The 24,420-nt window shown below is 43.6% G+C and overlaps 2 protein-coding genes across 3 annotated transcripts in view; one reads left to right on the forward strand and one right to left on the reverse strand.

Moving 5' to 3' along the window:
- The first annotated feature begins 1,176 nt into the window (after positions 1–1,176).
- Positions 1,177–24,420, forward strand: part of LOC112412702 (zinc finger protein 271) — a 47,411-nt gene continuing 24,167 nt past the window's right edge. Inside the window, exons 1-4 of the mRNA XM_024764397.1 lie at positions 1,177–1,227; positions 2,545–3,038; positions 3,314–3,455; positions 6,114–7,154. Of these exons, the coding sequence (XP_024620165.1) occupies positions 2,631–3,038; positions 3,314–3,455; positions 6,114–7,154 (1,591 nt within the window). The 5' untranslated portion in view covers positions 1,177–1,227; positions 2,545–2,630. The remainder of the gene's footprint in view (positions 1,228–2,544; positions 3,039–3,313; positions 3,456–6,113; positions 7,155–24,420) is intronic.
- The window catches only part of ZNF24 (zinc finger protein 24), an 81,424-nt gene continuing 69,729 nt past the window's right edge, over positions 12,726–24,420 (reverse strand). The window contains exons 2-4 of one of the 2 annotated variants that reach the window (XM_024764420.1): positions 19,639–20,150; positions 19,225–19,363; positions 12,726–13,713 (exon numbers count right to left, since the gene is read on the reverse strand). In XM_024764420.1, coding sequence (XP_024620188.1) covers positions 12,782–13,713; positions 19,225–19,363; positions 19,639–20,150 — 1,583 coding nt within the window. In that variant the 3' untranslated portion in view covers positions 12,726–12,781. The remainder of the gene's footprint in view (positions 13,714–19,224; positions 19,364–19,638; positions 20,151–24,420) is intronic. The other variant, XM_024764411.1, reaches the window with a different exon arrangement.

Genomic DNA, 24,420 nt, shown 5'->3' on the forward strand with positions numbered 1-24,420 from the left:
TAGTGGGAAGCAGCGCATAGCACAGGGAGATCAGCTCAGTGCTTTGTGACCACCTAGAGGTGTGGGATAGGGAGGGTGGGAGGGAGGGAGACGCAAGAGGGAAGGGATATGGGAACATATGTATATGTATAACTGATTCACTTTGTTATAAAGCAGAAACTAACACACCATTGTAAAGCAATTATACTCCAATAAAGATGTAAAAAAAATAAAAGGGAAAAGCCATTTCCATGAAGAACCATAAATGGTCAATAAACATGTGAGGAAAATACTTTAACTCAAGCTCACTAATTTAAAAGAAATGCAAGTTAAAACATGAGGTGGGCTTCCCTGGTGGCGCAGTGGTTGAGAGTCCGCCTGCCGATGCAGGGGACATGGGCTCATGCCCGGATCCGGGAAGATCCCACATGCCGCGGAGCGGCTAGGCCCGTGAGCCATGGCCACTGAGCCTGCGCGTCCGGAGCCTGTGCTCCGCAACGGGAGTGGCCACAACAGTGAGAGGCCCACGTACCCCCCAAAAAAAAGAAAAAAATGAGGCATCATTTTTTAATCTAGTGAACAGCCAAAGAAAAATATAAACCATAAAACTTAAGCCAGCTAAGTTCCAGTGAAAAATGGAAAAGTCCTGCATTAGAGGTGCAATGTCTGGGACCCCAGAGTGTCCTTGAACTACGGCGACTTCGGTGTATCTTGTCACACGTTGCCTGACATTGGGCAGAGTCTATGGCTGTAAAATGAGCATAAATAGCTATCGCACAGAGCAGTTGGAAGGCTCAAACGATACTCAGAGGGAAAAGAAATATAAACGGTTGTTACTTTTTGTTCAGCGCGTTCATCCACGGGTTTACTTCTGTCGGCAGTATGGGAAATGCACAGGAATTACAGGAAAATGACACGACACAAATCAGGAGGAAGAAAGCCAGGGTAGGAGGTGGCCGAGGCGTGCAGCAGTGCCCTAGGGTACGGCGACGTCCCCCTAAGATCTCTGCCTCTAGAGCATCCTAGCCCCGGCGTCGATGCTCCACGGGGCCCGCAGCCACTCCGGGAAGGCGGTGGGAGGGCCGGAGTCACGCGCTGATTGGCTGACTGTGAGCACGGGGCGGGACGGATGGAGGTTCGGGGGTGGGGGGGGCGCGCGAGCGGAAGGCCGCGAGCGCGCACTTCCGGTCTTTGTGGCTCGCAGCTGCAGGTCCGGGGCTCGTGCCCTGGCGGCTCCTGAGCTTCGCGGTGAGGGACACGGGGCCTGAGACGGAGCGGGGGCGGGAGGGCGCGCGGCCGGGGCGGTGGGCGCTGGGTGGAGGAGCCCCGCTCCTCGGCCTGCCCATCTCCGGGTCTCGGCACCTTGTCCGGGCGGCGTCTCCGAGTGTCCTGGGGACGCAGAGGAGACCAGCACTGCCCCTGCTTTCCAGCGGAAAGGGCAGTTATTCCCCCACCGCCGTGATTTCGCAGATGCTGCGATTTAACCGGGATATAAAAATAGAAAGGCTAGTGCGGCAGGGCTGGTTAATAAACCACGGATTTGTAGGCTAAATATTCTGTTCTCTAAAGTTAACTGTAGTGTTAGTGTTCAGATGTACTGATCTGTCTTGCTAATTCAGGGGTACACCTTTCTATCAATATTCTCCTATCCAAAGATCAGATCATGATCGGTCTATATATTACAAAATTAAAAACAATTATTTGTTGCCATATTTCACTTTTTAAAATGTTTACTCCCCTATCTTCTAAGCTTTTTGAGAGTTGAGATGAACGTTTTTGCTTTTGTGTCTCTATAATATCTGACATTTGCGCACATGGTAAGCATTTAACAAATACTTCTTGGTTAATTTCTAGGTAGACTCATTTATTCACGAGCAAAAACCTTTGTATCTTAATACCTGGCTCGGGACAGAGCCCATAATAAGTGCCTCAATGTTTGTTGAAGAAGCGCATTAAATACTAAATTTAATCAAATGGCAAACGTCCAACAATGTTTTTATTTAAATCAACTCACGTTTAATATGGATTTTTAAAAATGTTTTATTACTACCTAAATGAAAAGCACCATTATGTGCCATAGGTTAAAGGTAACTAAAAATAAACGTTTAAAAATCAGCATATCAAATCCTAGCTAGATACTGTTACCCATGGAAGTCTGAGGCCTATAGTTTATTTAAAAGGGAATTCTGTAAGTAACATCTTCAGAAGGTGTTAAAGACAGACTATTCTGCTTGATACAAACAGGATTGACAGAGAATTGAAAAGGAAATTCCTCAATATGTGATTCATGTTAATATTGCATTCTTTTGCCTCTAAAATAATTTCTCATAGCATAAATGTGGTAGGAATTCTACAAAATGAGAGACGTTGAATGAGGTGACTTTTAGTTTTGTCATTTGATTATTACTTAGTTACAGTCTCAAACCTGATCCCTTTCCATATATTACTCCGATGACTGATCTTTATTATCGTAAGTTCTTAGAGCGATGACTGATCTTTATTATTGTAAGCTCTTAGAGGTTTTTTTTCATTGCTGTAAGTTAACAGTGCTTTTATATCCTTCAGGAAAGAAGAGTTTACTCAAAAGCAACTGAAGTAGAGGACATAGTTGTAGTGAGCTTTTTGCTAAGCTGTTTCATCTCAGAACGGCTATGGAATCCAGAGCAGTTTCAACCCCAGTACCTCAGAATTCTCAGGAACAAGAGCTAATACTAGTGAAAGTAGAAGAAAGCCTTTCTTGGGGTCAGAAACTTAAGCAGAATGGGAGTACCCGATCCTGCCAGGAATTGTTTCGCCAGCAGTTCAGAAAGTTTTGCTACCAGGAGACACCTGGGCCCCGGGAGGCTCTGGGCCGACTCCAGGAGCTTTGCTGTCAGTGGCTGAGGCCAGAGTTGCACACGAAGGAGCAGATCCTGGAGCTGCTGGTGCTGGAGCAGTTCCTGAGCATCCTGCCTGAGGAGCTGCAGATCTGGGTTCAGCAACACAGTCCAAAAAGTGGCGAGGAAGCTGTGACTCTGTTGGAGGATTTGGAGAGGGAATTTGATGATCCAGGGCAGCAGGTGAGAACAGGGAGATGTGATATATTTTGGGGAAAGGAATCTACTTCCTGGAGCATGTGGTGGCATCATAAGAATGGAGTGAGAATTTGTCTCTACTGAACCGTAACCCTGAAGTGACTGCCAGGGCCATACCTGTCTCTGTCGTTAAACAGTTCTTTTGTTCCTACCCGTCATCCCTGGAGATGTCTTCGGTGACCTCTTGGAGATTTTTACTAAGCATTTTCCCTAGGGATTTTCTCACAAAGAAATTTTCTCACAAATTTTACTGATTTCAGGTCCCAGCTAGTCCACAGGGACCAGCAGTGCCATGGATGGATTTGACATGTCTTGGAGCATCCCAGGAGTTAACAGACATCGAACTCCAGCCTTTAAAGACACAGCTGAAACCCTGGGAACCTTGCCTTTCCCCCAGAAGCGGTAAGAAGTAGAAACTCATCTGGGAACTGTTATCAGGCCTCTGGTCTTGAGGGTAGAGAATTAACGACATTTTACAGCATGCCCCATGTGAGCCTCACGTTTATTTTTCTCGAATGGAGGTGCTCACTCTTGAGCACCTTTGTATTCAGCAATCCTGATGAATTGCAGTCAGCCCTCCTTGTGTCAGTTTCCCCATCATTTATCCACTTATTCCTTCATTTCATGACTTAATAAGGTGCTAGTACACGTCTGTATTGTGGTAGGCACTGGGTCTCTATCCTGAAAGAACTTTCAAGCCTAGATGGGGTGGTGGACAAGCAAAAAGGCAATTACAATACAGTATAGGGTAGTAAATTACAGAGTAATTAATGTACTCTGGGGGCACATATAAAGGCACCCACCCTAACTCCACCTTAGAGGTCCAAGGAGTACTTCCTGGAGGGAGAGACATCTAAGCTAGGACTTGAACTCTGAGTAGAAGAAAGCCAGGTAAATAGGTGGGAGGAGGAGATTCCCGAGCTAAAGGGAAAAACTGTTTCTCTGCTCACAACATTTCTGACACTGCATATGTGGGGTTTTCCCTCCCATTAAGCAATTCTGACACTAACTACCCAGAACCAGTGCAGACCCCACAGGTTAAGGTTTCAGTCCCAAGAGACTGCCTCCCACATCAGATGCCAGTTGCATGTAATGAGTCCCCAGATTATCCACACTTCTGTCCGATATGGCTGCAAATTGGTGCTTCCACAACCCCCTCCTCAGGTTTCATAATTTGCTATAATGGCTCACAGGACTCAGGGAAACACCTTACTTACCATTACCTGTTCATCATAAAGGACAGAAATGAACAGCCAGATGAAGAAGTCCATAGCGCAAGGTTCAGAAGGGTCCTGGTCACAAGAACTTCTGTCTCTCTGGAGTTTGGGGTTCACCACTCTCCTGGGTGCATTCACCATCCCTGAAGCTCTCTGAACCCCTTTGTTTAAGGTTTTTATGGAGGTTTTGTTAATTAAATCATTGGCCATTGGTGATTGATTAACTCAATCTCCAGCCCCTCTCCCTGGAGGTCAGAGGATGGGTCCAAAAGTTCTAACACTCTAATCAACTAGCCGCCCTGCCCTCCAAGAGTCAACTCATTAGAATAACCTCCGGCACCTTCTCATCTCTACCACAGAGGAAATTTTCAGGGGTTTTAAAAGCTCTGTGCCAGGAACTGGGGGTGAGGCCAAATCTATATTTCCCACATTACAGTATCACATGAGCAAAGTCCACAAAATCCTGAAGGTGAGAGATTACAATCCATTCCGGGAATTTCAGGTAATTCAATTTAACTTGAAGAGAGAACTCCTAGGGGAGAGCTGGTTAGAGGGAAACTAGAGACGAAACTGGGACACAGATTGTGAAAACTTGTCTGTCATGCTCATTCGTTTGTACAGTACAGTGGGGAACAGTTGAAGGGTTTTAGACGAGTGAGTGACATGATCAGATTTGTGTTTTAGGACTCAGTTGCAGAGCGGGAATGGATTTGAGGAAGGCAAGAGTAGAGTCTGGTTAGAGACAGTTGTAATCCAAGTGGCCACAGTGAATAAATCAAGATGTATTGTGGTGAGAGGTGGGAAAGATCACGGCTGACTCCTGTTCTTCTGCATTTAACTTGAATTGCAGTAGCTGGTCGTTAAACGTGGAGCATGTGGGAGAGGAGTTGAGGGTGATACTCGGGTTTCGGTCTTGAACAACTTGGTTAATGGCGGTGCTATTCATATAAGTGGGAAAACATAAGGAAAAAAAAAACATATGATGATGTGTTTAGTTTGGGACATTTTGGTGCTTGTCAAATATTTACAGGTAATATGGCCAATTAGCATTGGATACGAGAGTCTAGAGCTTCATAGAACTGGGATAGAATTGGGGATCTGGGGGGATATTAGCTTATAACATAAGTAGTGATTGAAGCTTAGGACATAGAGAGTTGGTGGAGTGAGGATATATGAGAGCTCAGAACAGAACCCTGAGAAACTCGTGTTCGAGTGATTGACCTTGAATCTAAGAAGGAACAGCCACAGAAATCAGGCTAATGTATTTGGAAGAGAATGGCTCTGGAAGGAAGATGTGGTCCCCAGTGTCAGTGCTACAGAGAGGCCAACTAAGTAAGATCCAGAAAGAAGCCATTGGATTTAGCAGCTATGAAGTTGATTTTGATGAGAGTAGTTTGGGGGGTGGGAGGTGCACAGGTATGGCAGAAACCAGATTACAGAATGGGAACGAGTACCAACAACCGTTTGAAGAAGCTTTATTCTCAGTGGGAGTGATGTTGCATGAGGGAGAGTTGTAGGCAAGGAGCTTGATTTAAAAAGATGAGAGAGACTTGAATTTATTTAAATGCTGACGAACAGGAGTCAGCAGAGAAAGAGATTGAAAACAATAGGAAAGGAACTGATGAACTGAAGTCTCAGAGGAAGCAGGAAAGGATAAATTTCAAACTGTAGACGTAGGCCTTAGTATTAGAAAGGAGGAGGGACCCTATTTTGACCAGTTAAAGAAAAGATACATGCAGATGGCTTTATGTTTGTAAGTAGAAGCATCTGTTTTCTCTCACATAGAAAGGGAGTATTGAAAGTGGAGAAATAAAAAGTTGTTTTTTTGCTGTTATCATTTCAGATTGTGAGAACAATGGATCAGCAACAAAGAAGGACATTTCAGGAGAGAAATCACAAAGACTTCCCCAGGAGCCTTCATTTGGAGGAATTAGTGAACATGAAAGCAGTTCAGAATGGCAGCAAGGAAGTGCTACAGGGGAGAAATTAAGAAGATCCCCTTCCCAAGGGGGCAGTTTCAGTCAAGTAATCTTCACACACAAATCTCTAGGAAACAAAGACCATCCTGAGCCCCAGAGAAGCTTGATTCTAAATACAAACTCTATAACGTATCAGAAAGTTCCTGCAGAAGAGAGACCTTACAGGTGTGATGTATGCGGGCACAGCTTCAAACAGCATTCTGCTCTAACACAACATCAGAGAATCCATACTGGAGAAAAGCCGTACAAATGTAGCCAGTGTGGGAAGGCCTTTAGTTTGAGGTCCTATCTTATTATTCATCAGAGAATTCATAGTGGTGAGAAAGCATATGAATGCAGTGAATGTGGGAAGGCCTTCAACCAGAGCTCAGCCCTCATTAGACATCGGAAAATCCATACTGGTGAGAAAGCTTGTAAATGTAATGAATGTGGCAAAGCATTCAGTCAAAGTTCATATCTCATTATCCATCAAAGAATTCACACTGGTGAGAAACCCTACGAGTGTAATGAGTGTGGGAAAACCTTTAGCCAGAGCTCAAAGCTCATTAGACACCAGCGAATTCATACAGGAGAAAGACCTTATGAATGTAATGAGTGTGGAAAAGCTTTCAGGCAGAGCTCAGAGCTGATAACCCATCAGAGAATACATAGTGGAGAGAAACCCTATGAATGTAGTGAGTGTGGAAAAGCCTTCAGTCTGAGCTCAAACCTCATCAGACACCAGAGAATTCACAGTGGAGAGGAACCTTATCAGTGTAATGAATGCGGCAAAACCTTCAAAAGGAGCTCAGCCCTTGTTCAACATCAGAGAATCCACTCTGGGGATGAGGCTTACATATGTAGCGAATGTGGGAAGGCTTTCAGGCACAGATCAGTCCTCATGCGCCATCAGAGAGTCCACACTGTAAAGTGACTTACGAATACAATCAGTACTGTAAATACTTCAGTCAGGCTTCTATCTTTGTTAGTCAAAAGGGTTTAATTTACTTTGGAGTAAGACTCCATGGGGTGGTTGTACAGTACTGGGTCTCGAATCAATCTGACTTTATACAGCACTTGCCAGTGCTCATGCACATTGTCCCCTGAAAGCTTTTCCTGTGACTAATTAGAAGAGCAGACAGAAGAATCATTGCTTCCACCTTTCTCTTACCAGTAAGAATACTCAGGAACTGTGAAAGACGGGACTATAACATTGAAACATCATTTTCCATGAGAATGTCACAAAGGGCACCAGCAACTCTGTCACTGCATCTAATTGTCAGTGGGCCAGATTTGGAGGATGGTGTGGAGAGTATGAGGGACATTTTGTCTCAGGAATGCAAAAATTGTACTGACCAGTTAAGAACAGTGGCAGGGCAGCGAGATATGGGGAAACAGTTTCATCGATGACTTATTGAGCCCACGGCAGACCAGAAGTGAGATAATGAAAAGGAAATACAAATTAAGTTATCCAACAGTTATTTTTTGAGTGGCTGCTTTGTGCCAGGCGCTAGGGATACAGTGGAGAATAAGACCATACCTTCAGTTTCACGGACAACACAAACAGGCGGTGACACTGTGGTACGATCCGTGCTGTGTGATGTTAAGGAGTACCTGGCCCAACCTTCGATCAGGGGAGGCTTCTGAGAAAAATTATCTGAAGGATGAGTGGCCAGGAAGGTCGGCCAGCCAGGAAGAAAGTCTGGCACATCTGAGGAAAGGAAAAGGCCATTTTGCCTGGAGTATTCTTTTTGAGTTCCTTTTGAAGTGGGTTCCTGTCTGTAGGAAAAGCATGCATGTGGCCAGAATCTGTTTACTGCAGTGCCTATAGTGAAACTGAGCCAGTGGAGGAATTTGTTAATAGACAAAACCTGGAGTCCTTGGAGCATGGCGTGGTGAGGAGCTTTGTCTTGGTTTGTATGACCCCAGGGGAAGGGTTAAAACGTAGCTTCCTTGTCCAACCTGGAGGCTAGGCCTTCCATGTGGGTGAGGGCAGAGCCCAGTCTAGAAGTTAAGAGTCTTAGAGTTCCAAATCTCACCCTCGCAGACATAAGGACTCCTTTGGTTCTTAAGACGTGACCAGCGCTTCTGTCGGCTTCCTCCTAACTCCCCAGGCTCCGGGTCGGAAGCCGCTACGGCTGCCGTATCATTTGTTTCTGGGTCTGTACTTCCACAGTTCCTAGTGCGCGCCCCTAGGCTCAGGCACTAAAAACTTCCTCCACTGCTGGGTCTGTTACTCTCCAGGCGCCTCACGTGTGTTCAGTTTTGTCCTATCAGCAGTATTTCACAGTCTTGTGAATTTTGTTAAAGACCATGCTAAAGGGAAATAACAGTAACAGTCACGGTCCATCCAGAGAGACTGCCCTCTTCTGAGGGACCCAGCAGGAAAAGGATCCCTAGACTGGTGCTTCTCAGTGCAGTGCAGAAAGGTGTATAGGTTAGTCAGCAACAGAAAGACATGTTATTTAAAATACCTAATAGGTCAGAGTTACAACACACCTTACCAAAAAATTCAAGCCTTTGGGAATCTCGAGTCCTGCACATAGGAAGAGTTTTCATGAGGATAAATAGAGAAGTAATGCCTCTGTTGGGGCATGGGCATGTACTAACCAGTAAGAATGGCAGGAGGACTAGATGCCCATGCTTGGAGAGAATGTGAGAAAAGAAAGGGCTAGGTTAAATAACCAAACAGCATGGTAAAGCTATTCAACTCATATTCCTCTTCCACAGAGGAAGATCCAATCAAACTGAAAAGGGCAGAACAAATGTTAAGTAGGAATTGATACAACATATATTACAAAAGGCAAATATTCTTTATATAGAGGGTTCTTGCATATATTGGTAAGAAACATAATAGGTACTTGCAAAGGGCTTTGTGTATATGTATTACTTCTCAGCCCATATTTTGCAGATGAAGAAATGAAGGCTTGAGGTCATGGCTTACTCAAGATCATGTAGCTACAAAGTGGTGACCTCAGACTTTAAACCCAGGCAGTAGGAATCCAGAACGTGTCTGGGGAGCCACTTTTCTGTACTATCTCCCCATGAAAAAGTCCCAGTAGAAAAAAGTAGTACTTAAATAGGCAAATCACAAAAGAATAAATGCCAATGGACAGTAAATATTAGCCTTGCTAGAATTAAAAATGTATATTAAAGCAAGAGTTGAGATGGCGCTTTTTTTCCCTCATAAAACTAAAAAAAGATTCAGGGAAATTGAGACTCTAATGCTGCTGGTGAGATGTGAGTAGATGCTGTCTGTGGCAATCAATACCAGAAGCCTTAAACATTGCCTTTTGACTTTAAAATTCTACCTGGAAATGTATGCTTCAGAAACCATCATGAATGTATACAAAGTCTTAAAAGCTGTTAAAAGTGATGTTGATTAATATTAAATAAGAAAGCGTTCATATCTTAAGTAAAAATATAAGACGATATGTACAATACGATTTGTGTAAAAATATATTTATGCATTAAAAATACTGGAAATATATATAATCTTAATGCTATACTGGTTATATCTGAGTAATAAGATTATAGGAGATTTAATTTTTTCTTGTGTTTGTGTCTTCCAATTTTTTCCACAGTAAATATCTAAAATTTCTAAAGTTAGAGAAAAAAAGGTTTAAAAGGGAATGGAAGCCCAGGATAGCTGAGAAATTATCAAGAAAAGCATGTGCTTTCTATGGCATCTCTGTGCCTTCCAAGTCCTAGGCAGTTAGCTAACTCGTTAACTGATCTGTGACTTCCTAACTGGTAAGTGACAATGGCAGATGTACTCATCTGACTAGTGTACAAAAAAACCAGTGCAAATTATAAATCTCTGTGCAAATATAAGTTATTTGCATGAAAGTGATTATAGTTGAGAAAAGCAATAGCCTTGAAGTGAAGACTTCTGTTCTCATTAGTGCTTCTCCGTGAATTCTGCAGCCATAAGCAAGTCACCTGACAACTCTGGACCCTCAGTTTAAGAGAGCTGAAGTAGGTGATCTCTTACAGTTAAAGCTTCAACAGTCTATATGAAACAGAGGGGGCACCAAGTAGGTGGATGTCAAAGGTAATTGTTTTTTCCTTCACCAGAGTTGCCTGAGGAAAAGTAATCCATCCCTTTCCTTTCTGCTCAGAGCCCTCATTTCTCTCGGTGTAGAGGCAGTCCACTGTTTACCTTAAATGGGTCCTGCGCAGATTCATGGATTTAAAAAGATGTGGAATTTAGGCAAAGTGCTTAATACCAGTTTCCTACCTCTCCACTCCTCCCTCCTCACTTCCACAGGCTGCAGTTAACACTGTCCAGATGAGAAGATTAGAAATTTAAGCAAGTCTGACCTTGGTCTCTCCAAGCCCCCCTGTGAACAACTTTGCTTCTTTTGCCCCGTAAAGTGAATCCTTAGAGCAAGGAGGATTGCCAATCATTTCCATGCAGAAGGAACTGACCTGAAGAGCATTTCTGCAAAGTCAAGAGGAAGGGTGAGCAGGGTAGGCAGACCTACCCCCTGCTCTCTGATGGCCCAAAACCAGATGTTGCTGCTCAGTAACTTTATCGTTCACAGCTCTCTTGTTGGCAGGCACAAATGATGACAGATCTAAAGGGTCATGGGGTGTTCTTGCACATGTGTGTCTATTAAGGACCTGCTGAGAGGGGAGGGGAAAGCTGTGGTATTCTCCCAGGCTCTTGCTCCCAAGGTGGGGAAGCGTCCTGATTCTTGTGGACGATACGTCTGTTTGTAGAGGCTACTTGCTCTCATTCCCATGTTCTTTCAACCACAGTGCAGCTCCAGATGTCCCCTCAATTTTGTGACTTCACCTGGTGAACTGCAGCCCCAGGGACTAGGTATCGTTTCCAGACATGTTTTGGCCCAGGAATCAAAGCTAAGACCATCAATTCCCTGCCTTCTTCCCACAACTCCTTCCCCCATTCTCCCAGCACATCTCCATTCGTGTTACGGTGCTCCCTATTACTGAATGATTAATTTCAAAGCAAAACTTAAAACTCAAATTTTATTACAAGACATCTTGCATTACATTCTAATACTAAATAGTTAAAGTATAAACAATGAGGTCCTACTGTATAGCACAGGGAACTATATTCAATATCCTGAGATAAATCATAATGGAAAAGAATATTAAAAAAGAATGTATATATATATATATATATATGTATAACTGAATCACTTTGCTGTACAGCAGAAATTAACGCCACATTGTAGATCAACTACAAAAAAAATTTTAAATAAACAGTTGAAGTATATAATCAAAAGTATAAGTGTTAAAATCAGTTACTAAAAATGATTTACCAAACAAGATTTTCACCAAAAAAAGTACACATATATTAGGGTTGGGGGGGGGGTGTGTAAAAAAAAATCTACTAGAAGTACTCCAAAATGTTAACAAAGTTTCTATGGATGGTGGGATCGTGGGTGATTTATACTTTCTCATTTTCTGTACTATCAACATTTACAATTAATTCACAATCAGTAAAAAAAATATTAAGTGGTATTAAAAACATGAAATCATTTGATTGTCACCCATAGGAAAAGGCAACTATCCATTTGAAGGATCTTTTTAGATTTCTGACTGGCCTCACTAATAATCCTACAACCTCTGGACACAAAAGCTGTCTCCCTAATTTCACCTCTCCTATTACCCACAACAGCTTTGATTATCACATCTTCTTCAGAAGTGACAGTATCAGGAAGGGAAATCAGGACATCTTAGAAGAGGATTCAAACTTCCTCTTAGGTGTTAACTGCCCTCAGCAATTGTGAGTTAATTAAAACTGCCAAAATAAAAATTGGAGAAGTAGAGTTTTGAGGAATATTCAACAAATAATCATTGCCCTCACGTAGCTTAGCATCTGTGAGTCTGGTGATGAGAGAAGGGAACAGGGAATAAGGAAGGCAGACCTCCCATTCACGTGTTCCTGTCAGCTTCCCATTTCCTGGGCCCTAGGGTCATGGGACACAAGCACTTCAGTCCCCACTGTCCCTCTAGCCTCCAATATGTATTCTTTCCTTGGTGTACAAACATGCCTTTTTCCATACAACGCAGCAAAGTCTTCCATCACTCTAATTCTCCTAAGTACTCCAAGAGAACTGGGATAGGCCACCCAACTCAGTGACTAAATAGGAAGAGAGGAACAAACACCTGTCCTGGCTTCTGAACCAGGGGCCCCCAAGAAAAATTTCCTGCCAGAGACTTCAGAGGAAGGGATGTCTCCAGATCCTCTGTTCATGCCATTGCATGTGATATAACCTCTGCCTGTAACATTCTTCTCTTCCTTCTTGCCTTGGTCTGGCTAACTTCTACCCACCTTTTATGCCTCAACTGAGATTTCATCACATCCAGGAAGCCTTTAGTGACTCATGGACCAGGCTAGGTACTCCCCTGCCATACATGCATTTCAACAGAACCATATATATATATATATGTATATATATATATATATATATAAAATATATCCCATTATATCACATATATATCATATATACGTATCCCATTATTCACCCCCAAAGTGAATTCCTAGTATTTCATAGTTGTACAACTCTTACCCAAAGAGTTAAACTCTGGTGTGAGTTCTCTGATGCTGCATAAGGCCTGATCTATGCCTAAATGTTTTCTTACATTCACTACATTCATAAGGCTTTTCTCCAGTGTGGATTCTCTGGTGCTGGGTGAGGGCTGAGCTCTGATTGAAGGATTTTCCACATTCATTACACTCATAAGGTTTCTCTCCAGTGTGAATTCTTTGATGTTCAGTAAGGATAGAGCTTCTACCAAAAGCCTTACCACATTCAATACATTCATAGCCTTTGTCTCCAGTGTGAATTTTCTTATGCTGAATAAGGGCTGAGCTCCGGCTGAAAGCTCTCCCACATTCACCACATTCATAAGGTTTCTCTCCAGTGTGAATTCTCCGATGCCGGATGAGCTCTGAGCTGCCCCTGAAAGCTTTTCTACATTCACAACATTCGTAGGGTTTTTCACCACTATGAATTCTCTGATGTCTAACAAGGTCTGAGCTCAGACTAAAGGCTTTGCCACATTCTTTACATGCATAAGGTCTCTCTCCAGTATGAGTTCTCTGATGTCTAATCAGCTTTGAGCTCTGGCAAAAGGCTTTCCCACAGTCGAAGCACTCATAGAGCTTTCCCCCAGCGTGAATTCTCGGTTGTGTTATAACATTTGAGTTCAGACTGAGACTTCCTTCACCTTCATTACATTCCAGGACACTCTCTTCTGTGGAGATTTCCTTGTTGAAGTTTGTCAGGCTAAAATGTCTTTCCTGGGAAGGGAGCTGACTCATTTTGTCCCCTGAAGCACTTCCTTTTGGCTTCTCAAAATTGTCCAGACCTCCCAAAGCTTCTTCAACTACCTGTCCTGAAGGAGTTTCCCCAGGGAGTCGTCTTGAGGATATCATGGCTGCTGATGCCACACATTCAATAATTTCTTGCTTTGCTGTCAACAATTTGTCAGCCACCAGCTTGCCATCTAAAAATGTGAACAGAAAATGCAAGTGTCATTTGCTCCCCATGTTGGAAGAAAAGAACTTACTGTAGCAGAAACAGAAAATAAACCAAATGAAATAGGTATTTACCTATTAGAAGGAAAACTCTTAAAAACTAGCTTCCCAACCTAGAATTTAGAAAAGTGGCCTGGGGTAGGGAGAGTTGGCACCCTCAGAGAGTAACATAGACTAGAATGAGAGTCAGCATTGGAAAGGAGGGATGGTGAACCGGGCAAGACATTAGTTAAAGGAGTTAGTGATAAACAGGAGTAGCAGTGAGAGACCAGGAAGCTGGGAGACAATCTTGGGTTAGAGGAGAAGATGTGCTTTTAGGTAATGAGGGAAAGGAAAAGAGGTGATAAAGAGTAATTAGAATAAAGACAGATGTCTAAGAGTCTTGAATCAGCAGTGCTTCTACAAAAATAGGAGAGCAGGAGATACAATTAGGAAATGCTTTAGGGGTTAGAATTGGACAGAGGTAGGTGGTACAAAGGTAAATTGCAGATTCTGGCAGGTTCTAAGTTGATCAAATGATTATAAGCAAATAGAATAAGACATGCAGAGCATAAGAAAAGGAATATTGTGAGTTCCTGACTCATTCTGGGGCCAGGTGGGAGTCTTCTATGTTCACTTTTTTATGTATAAATGGTCAAAGATGGTGGATGGAAACAAGAGGCAGACGTGACTGCCTGGTGCCAAACCTTCAGCTCTCACACGACACACCCCTCTCATTTCTCGATTTCTAGTAACTCAGAACAGGAGACTACTGGATGATGGCTGAGGTAACTTCAATTACTTTGAGTGGGGAAAATCTGAAGAACTGTTAAGTTACTTTCGTCCCCCCCAAAGCCCTCTAAACTTATATGAATTTTACACATCAGGAAACGAAGGCTCAGAGAGGCTATGTCACTGATGTAAGGCCACAGAATTAGTAATTGGTAGAGTCGGGATTCTAACAAAGATGCTTAACATCAAGGCCTGCTCTTTCCCCCTATGTCATCTGCTTTCCCTACTGGAAGGAAGCAGGGCTGTAGTTGCACTAAGAAAAAAAAATTAATTTAAAAACCATTTTTATTTAGCTTCAGAAAAGTCATGTTTTTCTATGAAAACAAATACTTCTTTTTGATATTCTTGGAGTTCATCACACTTCAAACACAACAATAAAGGCTCACAATGATTACGTGACCAAAGCAGGGAGCTATCCAGCTTTCCCTTTCCTCACTCCTTACCAGAAATCACAGATGGACAACACTGCCTCTTAGATCAGGACAGAACACTAAAATTCACACTGTTCTTGGATCTTAAATAGAAATTTAAATTACTCAAGGCTATGCTCGTTCAAAAAGGGAAAATTTACGAATAAAAGCATAATATATAAAAAAGGCAGAAGAATAATAAGCACCGACTTGGTTAAAGTCAGAGACCTGACAACCTAATGAGAAATCTTGTGAAAGTAGTAAATAGGTCAAATTATAAAGAGTATACATTATAAAGGGTATAAAGTGGCAATAAAATTGTGTAGGGACAAATTTAGGGCTGTGAAAATTAGAAAAGCAATGTAATTTATAGGATTTAAAATACTTCTTCAAATTCTATAATCACATGAAGACAAATGATGAGACCAGAGAAAAATCTTGACCTTAGATGTATCGATCAGGAAAATACCAAGACTCTTATTCTTTCAACTATATATGTATATTACATTTTTATTTATTTATTTATTTATTTTTTTGTGGTACGCAGGCCTCTCACTGTTGTGGCCTCTCCCGTTGCGGAGCACAGGCTCCGGACGCGCAGGCTCGGCGGCCATGGCTCACGGGCCCAGCCGCTCCGCGGCATGTGGGATCCTCCCGGACCGGGGCACGAACCCGTGTCCCCTGCATCGGCAGGCGGACTCCCAACCACTGCGCCACCAGGGAAACCCTGTATATTACATTTTTTAAAATTAGGATAAACAGTTAACTAGAGTAATTCCTGGAAATGACAGAGATTAAAAGTAGAATATGAGATGATTACTTGAATATTTAGAAATATTGGTACAAAAATAATCCAAATAATCTAATTGATATCTTCCAAGAGTGAGTGATAATTTACAATCAAGCCCAAAGTCCAGATGCTGGAGGGCAGGGTATAGATTATAGGAGGCTCTTCGGAAGAGAAATAAGCCACAGGTTCCTCTGTAGAAGAGCTCTTCTATATAACATCCCCTCACCCCATCCCACTACTTCCCTACCTTTTCAGTGACCTGTATGGTCTAAAATCATCTTAACTCGGACTTGGCCTTTAATTGCACATGGGCAAATATGATTCAGCCTTAATACTATATAGGCTCCACTACCCACTCAGATCCCCTTCACCAACACAGTGCCTCCTTCCCCCAGCCGCTGTGAGTGTTGGCTCCTAACGACCCACAGCTTCCCTCTTCTCTGGAGCGTTGCCCTGGCTGATGAAAGCCACCTGGCCTAGGAAATTACTTCGACCCTCACTGCCCCCCAACCCCGCCTCAAGAAGGAACAACTCAGCAGTACAATTATGCTCCAGGGGGTCCCCCCAAAGCCCCACCTCATGGATTAAGCCAAGGCTAGGTTTTACCCGAGACCATATCATTGCTTGATCTTTTCCCTTCCTAACCCTACCTCTCTCACTCCATCACAGAGTTCTCCTGAGGAGCACGCCCTCAGTAAACCACCTGCACTCAAATCTCCATCTCAGGCTCTTCTTCTAGCAAAACATACTGCTAGGCTAGTGAAGAAGCTAAGGAAAATTATATATTATATTATATAACCAAGAGTGTAAGGTTGTAAAAATGACATGGCAACTCTTACAATCCTATCAAGGTGGATTCCTCCAATGATTTAATCCTTATTGACCTAGGTAAGAGATGTGAAATGATCCACATTAATTCTTCAGAGGTGGAGCTAAGACCCTCAAGACTAGAAAGAGGTCATCATAATGAGATTTATCAGAAACCCAGTCAAGGCCATTCAAGACCATATACTTAGGAATCAGGCATAAACGGAGGATGAGGACATTTTGCTAAGGCCAAGGAAGGCTGGAAGATGGAATCACTGTGGCCATAAGTTGATTGAGTCAACAACATAATACCACGGTGAAGGGGCAAACAAATAAAAATATATAGAGTGCAACAAATAAGAGTTGGGGTGTGTGTGAATCTACCTTGTAAATTGACCAGATCTTCATTAGAGTACTTAATTTTTTTTATCCCTGTACTTCAAATGAATGTGGAGAAACTGAAGCACATCCAGAGGAATGAGCTGTGATGACCGGAGAGATGGAACACAGATGGAATCAGAGGCAGTGAAATGCTTAGTTAAAACAAAGTCAAAAGGCAGTGCACTCATTACCTTCAAGAACAGGTGTGTTTTATGAGGCTTCTGCTAAACAAATAAAATAAAATGGAATTAAATTAAAGCAGCAAGCAGGTCATATGGACACAGAGAAGAAGTTTAATACCGTTTTAGTTTGCCCGTCTGCCTGCCGTAACAAAATACCCTACACTGGATGGCTTAAACAACAGAAATTTATTTTCTCACAGTTCTGGAGGCTGGAAGTCCAAGATCAAGGTGTTGGCAGGTTTGGTATCATTTGAGGTCTATCTCTCCTTGGCTTGCAGTGGCTCCTTCCCACTGTGTCCTTATACGGTTGTCCCTCGATTTGTGTTATGTCCCAATCTCCGCTTCTTACAAGGACACCGTCGTATTGGATTAGGGCTCACCCTAACAATCTCCTGTTAACTTATTTACTTATTTAAAGGCCCTATCTCAAATACAGTCATGTTCTCGGGTACTGGGTGGGGGTAGGGCTTCAACATAGAAATTGGGGGGACATAATTCAGGCCACAACAAATATCAGTATGAAAAGCCCAAAAACGACTTAAAAAATTACAGCACAGTCTCTGTTCCTCAAGACCTTAAAAGAAGGAAATAGAATTCATCTACCCTAACTGATCTAGATATTTACCTACTTTAAGGCAGGGGACTTGAGGAGATGATTTTTTTAAATCCACTTGAATGTAGTTTTTGCTTGATGCGGAAAATATTTAAGTGGGCTTACTTGGCTAATGATGTGGGGGGCGGGCGCTGGGAGGGAGTTTCCTAGGAGGTCTCAGTGTACAGATGCATGGATACCTTTGGTGAATGCCATGGTCCAAGATCTAGCCCTTGACCTTGTGGCCTCATAAACCTAACTTTATCATCATACAATGAATAGATTTACCTCTTGGGGTTAACTCTCATTAGCCAAGCTCATGAAACTGAGCAATAAAACCATAACAAAAATTAATGAGTAATTTAACTGTCACACAGGCCAGACTAGACTAATGTACATTTTTATTATAGCTAGGCTTCATAGGAATTTAATAAGATTGCTTGGTAAAGATGAAATCAGAAGGGTAGTTGGCTGTAACAAACTTGTTAATGAGAACAAGTTAACAGGCCTGATGTACATGCTGCCCATAGGGATGATTTTGCCAATAACATAATCAAAGCCCTTTTGGTCAGCTTCAAATCCACCTTTCAGTGCCCTGCCTGTGCAACACTTCTCCCTGGCCAGCTGACAACGATGTGAGCTTTAACAGTAGGGGCTGAACAGACCCTGAAGGAGGAAGGGGCTTTTCTTCCTGGTGCTGGTGTGCTCTCTTTTTCCCTGCAATGTGTGGGGCACCCAGCAGTGCCAATCAGTTTCAGGGGCACCATCCCTGAGGGTGGCTTTGCAGCAAGTTCTGTGTCATGGCACCTCCCCATGGTGGGGGGTTGCTCCTGGCACCCCAGAGGGTAGCTTCTCAGTGAGTTCTGCCCCCTAGAACACACACTTTCCCCCCACCCATGAATGGCTTTCCTTCATACGCCAAAGAGCAGTTTCCCAGCAAATCTGCCAGCAAGCACTCAGGGGGCATCTCCACCCAGTGGAACATAGCTGTGTCCTCTCCAACAAGATCTGGATCTCAGTTCTGCCAAGGGAGGGGGAAGATGCAGCACCCTCTTGCAGATTTGTTCCTTTCTTGGGCGCTCTGCCTCAACCCTAGAGACTCCCTGTATGTGTTACTTCTGTATACGTTATGGGGGTTTTAAAAACTAATTAGTAAGTAATCCTTTGTCATAATTAATAATTCTTAACATTAAATTTTCCCTTTTCAAGTTACTATGTGGCTTCTCTTATTGACACATTATGCATCCCCATCTTAGGGACTGCCTTGTCAGTAGGACCATAATATTAAAAAACCAGAATACTGCTCTTTGAATATTATGGAGATTATTAGAGAATTTTATTAGAGACCTTAATTCTTAACCCCAAATTAGAAATTATATTGGAATTTCAGATTCTAGGCAGAGCCAATGGAAGAATATTTCTAGGCAAGGGGGCTTTTTCACAGCACTTAATGACAGTCATAAGAGGCAGTTGTTAAGAAAATGACCCATGCCACGGATTTAAGCCCTCACCTCCGCCCTCAACCTCAATGGACTGTGGCTCCTCACCTCTCTCACAGAAACCCTGGGACTCCTGAATCTCATTCTTGCCCTGGTTCTCCAAGGGCTCCAGCTGGATACTCAGCGACTTCAGTGCTCCCACAGATGTCATTTCCTTCCAGATCATTCCTTGGCCATGAGCTGTGTCCTAGGAGTAATCAAGTACCAACACTATGATTCTGAGGACATACAAGAGGAAAACCCCTAGATTAACAGGGCAGGGCAGCCAGAATCAGAAACTCATTCAGGTGATTAGATAGAAAACAACAAGACTAAAAGCTCTAGTGACTTGATCCCAGTGCACAAATAATAACCCAAAGGACAAACATTTTATAATTCTCGGGGAGCCCAGTCAAGGCCACTCAGAATGGCTTCCTCATTAACTTACAGTCAGTAAAACAAGCAAACAAAACACCTACTTACCTGTTGCCTTGGCTCGTCAAGCTCTTTCTCCAGCTCCTCCAGCATCACCACGGCTTCCTCTCCACTCCCTGGTTGGTTCCCTCGAAGCCAGGTCTGCAGCTCCTCTGGCAGCATGCTCAGGAACTGCTCCAGCACCAGCAGCTCCAGGATCTGCTCCTTGCTGTGCACCTCTGGCCTCAGCCACTGACAGCACAGCTCACGGAGCCGGCTCAGAGCCTCCCGGGGCCCCGCGGAGTCAGAGTAACCGAACTGCCTGAACCGCTGGCGGAAGGCCTCCTGACTATAGGCATTGCCCTGAAGGCCAAAGTCCTGCCCCCAAACATAATTTTCTTCTTCGACCTTCACAATTATGAGTCCTTCCTGCTCTTTTGGAGCATGGTAGACCAAGGCTGCCGACCTTCCTGCCATTCTGGGCAGAGATAGTCTGAAGAGGCTGCCTAGTTGAAGCGGGGAGGGGATGGACGTCTCGTGTCTGAGAGATTCTTTCTGAATTCCAGTTCTCCAAAGAGCTCCTGAGGTGGACAATGCTAATATCACACAGGGAAAAAAAAATGTGTTTAGAATATAAATTCAGGTGTTTGAAAGCCAGTTGCCACCGAGTGTAGCACTGTAAAGGAAACTGACTAAAAGGGAGCTTCCATGTAAATAATACCTTTATAGATGATTCAGGATTTTTCTCAGGATGTAAAACAGAAAAGTTAAAGTACCACTGAAATAAATTCAACTTTTTGTAACAATGTTAGAGACGACATTAGGGATAATAACTAATGCTTATACATCATGGAAATCAGGAAAAACATTATAGTATATTATCACCTCTCAGAATAATAACCACCATTTTACTGAGCACCTACTAGATGTCAAGCACTAGCTAGATACTTGACATAAATTTAATATAATTTCCCTAATAATTCTAAGGATAATCATAATTATGCCCATTTTCCAAATGAGGCTACTGAGGCTACTGAGAATCACAAGGGGACCAAAGACACACAGCCAGTAAGCAGCAGAATGGCTCTTTGCAACCAGAGGATTTATTAGTTCTTTCTATTAAGCCATAGGGTCTCCCCAAAGAAGGGAATTTGCACTTAATAAACCTACTATGGGCCAGGCACTTTACAAATACAATTTTTTGAGGCTTGTAAATAACACTAATAGGTATGTATTATCAGCCCCACTTTACAGACAAGGAAACTGAGGTTCTTGAAAGTTAAATAATTTGCCCAAGGCCCCAAACTGGTATACGGCAAAGTCAAGACATGAACCTAGAGTAGCCCAACTCTAAAGCACTTGTTTTTTTAAATTACAGAACGGGTTAATGCCCAGGACAATCCTGGTTGCTACTATAAATTAAGAATGAGGGTGAAGGACTTCCCTGGTGGCACAGTGGTTAAGAATCCACCTGCCAATGCAGGAGACAGGTTCAAGCCCTGGTCCAGGAAGATCCCACATGCCGCGGAGCAACTAAGCCCGTGTGCCACAACTACTGAGCCTGCACCCTAGAGCCCATGTGCCACAACTACTGAAGCCTGTGCGCCTAGAGCCCGTGATAAAAAAATAAGGGTGAAAATGTTAGGAAAAGGTCATGGAGAATGGCCAGGGTGAATGTACAAAAAAGGGAAGAATTTTTCTTTTTTATTTTTAATGTTTAGTTCTTTATTTTTTTTAATTTTAATTTATTTATTTTTGGCTGTGTTGGGTCTTCATTGCTGTGCACAGGCTTTCTCTACTTGCGGCGAGCAGGGGCTACTCTTCGTTGTGGTGTGCAGGCTTCTCATTGCAGTGGCTTCTCTCATTGCAGAGCATGGGCTCTAGGGGTGCAGGCTTCAGTAGTTGTGGCACATGGGCTTAGTTGCTCCATCTGCATGTGGGAACTTCCCGGACCAGGGCTCGAACCTGTGACCACTGCATTGGCAGGTGGATTCTTAACCACTGTGCCACCAGGGAAGCCCAGAAGAATTTTTCCTGACTTTAAGTCACAAGATTCTGAGACAGCACAAAGGAAAGAGGAATGGATTCCTTCATCTATTATCTCAACAATATTTGAGCTATGTGCTAGGCAGTGTACTGAACAGGACTCTCAGGATTCAGAGGTCTGTCTTCAAGGACTCCTAGTTTAATAAGGGGAAGTGATAGGGAAACAGGCAAACACAGTGCAATACATCCAAGAATGGAGGGAAGCAGATAAGGTAGCCCGGAAAGATGACTAAGACCAGGAAGAACTGCGTGCCTGGGGGAACCATCTCAGCAGAGTCTGGTATGAGTGAGCTGGGTGGAGCTGTAGAGGGAGGTCATTCAGGCAAGGAGCAGTAGGTATGAGAGGATGTGGCCCACCGAGGAAACTGCAGGTGATTCAGAAAGGCCAGGCTCATGGCTATGGCTCAGAAACAGCCATGCATGGCCCTCAGACTTGTTGAATCAGAATCTCCATGGGTGGGGCTTCAATAAGTGCCACAAATGCTTCCGATGTGCAGCCAGGGTAAAAACCCTGGGCCAGAGCCTTGGCAGAGTTAAGGAATAGTGAGAGGAGGAACCTAAACACAGAGAAACTTGGGGACATTTTTCTACTTAATTTTGTGGTATTTGGAAAATACTAAATGCATTTCTTTAGGTCTTATTACAGCAATTGACATTTAAGAAATCCCATGATGATGCATTGTCAGATCTGTGCATCAGTATAAATACTATGCCTCAGCAACTTGTCCTCCATTGGGTGGCTGAAGAATTATCGCTGTTCCTTCTCCACCTCCTTCACAAGTCCATCCTCCTTTACATCAGAGTTCCACAGGTTAGCCCTTAGTCCACCACTCTTCTCATGCTCTCCCAGGCAGTCTCATCCTTACCTTCAGTTACCATCGATCTCTAGTCTGGACCTCTCATCTGAGCTCCAGCCCTATTTATCCATTGCGACTCACATCCATCACAACTCTTTTTCTTTTTTTAAAAATAAATTTATTTCTTTATTTATTGGCTGTGTTGGGTCTCTGTTGCTGCGCGCGGGCTTTCTCTAGTTGCAGCGAGTGGGGGCTACTCTTCGTTGCGGTGCATGAGCTTCTCATTGCGGTGGCTTCTTTTGTTGCGAAGCATGGGCTCTAGGCGTGCGGGCTTCAGCAGTTCTGGCTCACAGGCTCTAGAGCTCAGGCTTAGTAGTTGTGGCACATGGGCTTAGTTGCTCTGTGGACCAGCGCTTGAACCCGTGTCCCCTGCATTGGCAGGCGGATTCTTAACCACTGTGCCACCATGGAAGCCTCATCATAACTCTTCTTGAATTTCTCAAAAGGACCTCAAACTCAGCACATCCATGATCAATTGATGATTCCTCCCACCCCAACCTGCTCCTCTCCCAGTGATTCCCCTCTCGGAAGTAGGAACAACCATACGGCTGCACTGCCAGAAACCTGGAAGCATTCCTAATACCTCCTTCCTGTATTTAATGCAAATTAAGTCCCATTGATTTTATTTCCTATTTCCAGAATCTGCTCTTTCCCATCTCTGCCACCACCTTCTTCATTCCAGCAACTATCCTTCCTGTTACACTGTACAATAACCCACAGTCTATTTATAGTGTAACCACAGTGACTTCAAATTGCAAATCTCATCCTGTTCCTCTGACTAGTTTTAAAAAAGCAAAAGCAAAAACAAAAACAATAGATAACCAACAAGGACCTACTGAATAGCACAGGGAACTCTGCTCCATATTCTATAATAACCTAATGGGAAAAGCATTTGAAAAAGAATAGATACAGGGGAGGAGGAACCAAGATGGTGGAGTAGAAGGACGTGCTCTCACTCCCTCTTGCGAGAACCCCAGAATCACAACTAGCTGCTGGACAATCATCGACAGGAAGACACTGGAACTCACCAAAAAAGATCCCCCACGACCAAAGACAAAGGAAAAGCCACAATGAGACGGTAGGAGGGGAGCAATCACAGTAAAATCAAATCCCATAACTGGTGGGTGGGTGATTCACAGACTGGCAAACACTTATACCACAGAAGTCCACCCACTGGAGTTAAGGTTCTGAGTCCCACATCAGGCTTCCCAACCGGGGGTCCGGCAACGGGAGGAGGAATTCCTAGAGAATCAGACTTTGAAGGCTAGAGGGATTTGATTGCAGGACTTCGACAGGACTGGGGGAAACAGAGACTCCACTCTTGGAGGGCACACAAAGTAGTGTGCGCATCGGGACCCAGGGGAAGGAGCAGTGACCCCGGAGGAGACTGACCCAGACCTACCTGCTAGTGTTGGAAGGTCTCCTGCAGAGGCGGGGGGTGGCTCTGTTTCACCGTGGGGACAAGGACACTGGCAGCAGAAGTTCTGGGAAGGACGCCTTGGTGTCAGCCCTCCCAGAGTCTGTCATTAGCCCCACCAAAGAGCCCACTTACGCTCCAGTTTTGGGTTGCCTCAGGCAAAAGAACCAACAGGGAGGGAACCCAGCCCCACCCATCAACAGTCAAGTGGATTAAAGTTTTACTGAGCTCTGCCCACCAGAGCAACAGTCAGCTCTACCCACCACAAGTCCCTCCCATCAAGCCTCTTAGATAGCCTCATCCACCAGAGGGCAGACAATCTTTTCTGACCACAATGCTATGAGATTAGAAATGAATTACAGGGAAAAAAATGTAAAAAGTACAAACACATGGAGGTTAAACAATACGTTACTAAATACCCGAGAGATCGCTGAAGAAATCAAAGAGGAAATCAAAAAATACCTAGAGACAAATGACAATGAAAACACGATGATCCAAAACCTATGGCATGCAGCAAAAGCAGTTCTAAGA

Source organism: Neophocaena asiaeorientalis, unplaced genomic scaffold (genome assembly GCF_003031525.2).
Source record: "Neophocaena asiaeorientalis asiaeorientalis breed wild unplaced genomic scaffold, Neophocaena_asiaeorientalis_V1.1 scaffold210, whole genome shotgun sequence".
In the NCBI taxonomy this organism is placed as follows: Eukaryota; Metazoa; Chordata; class Mammalia; order Artiodactyla; family Phocoenidae; genus Neophocaena; species Neophocaena asiaeorientalis.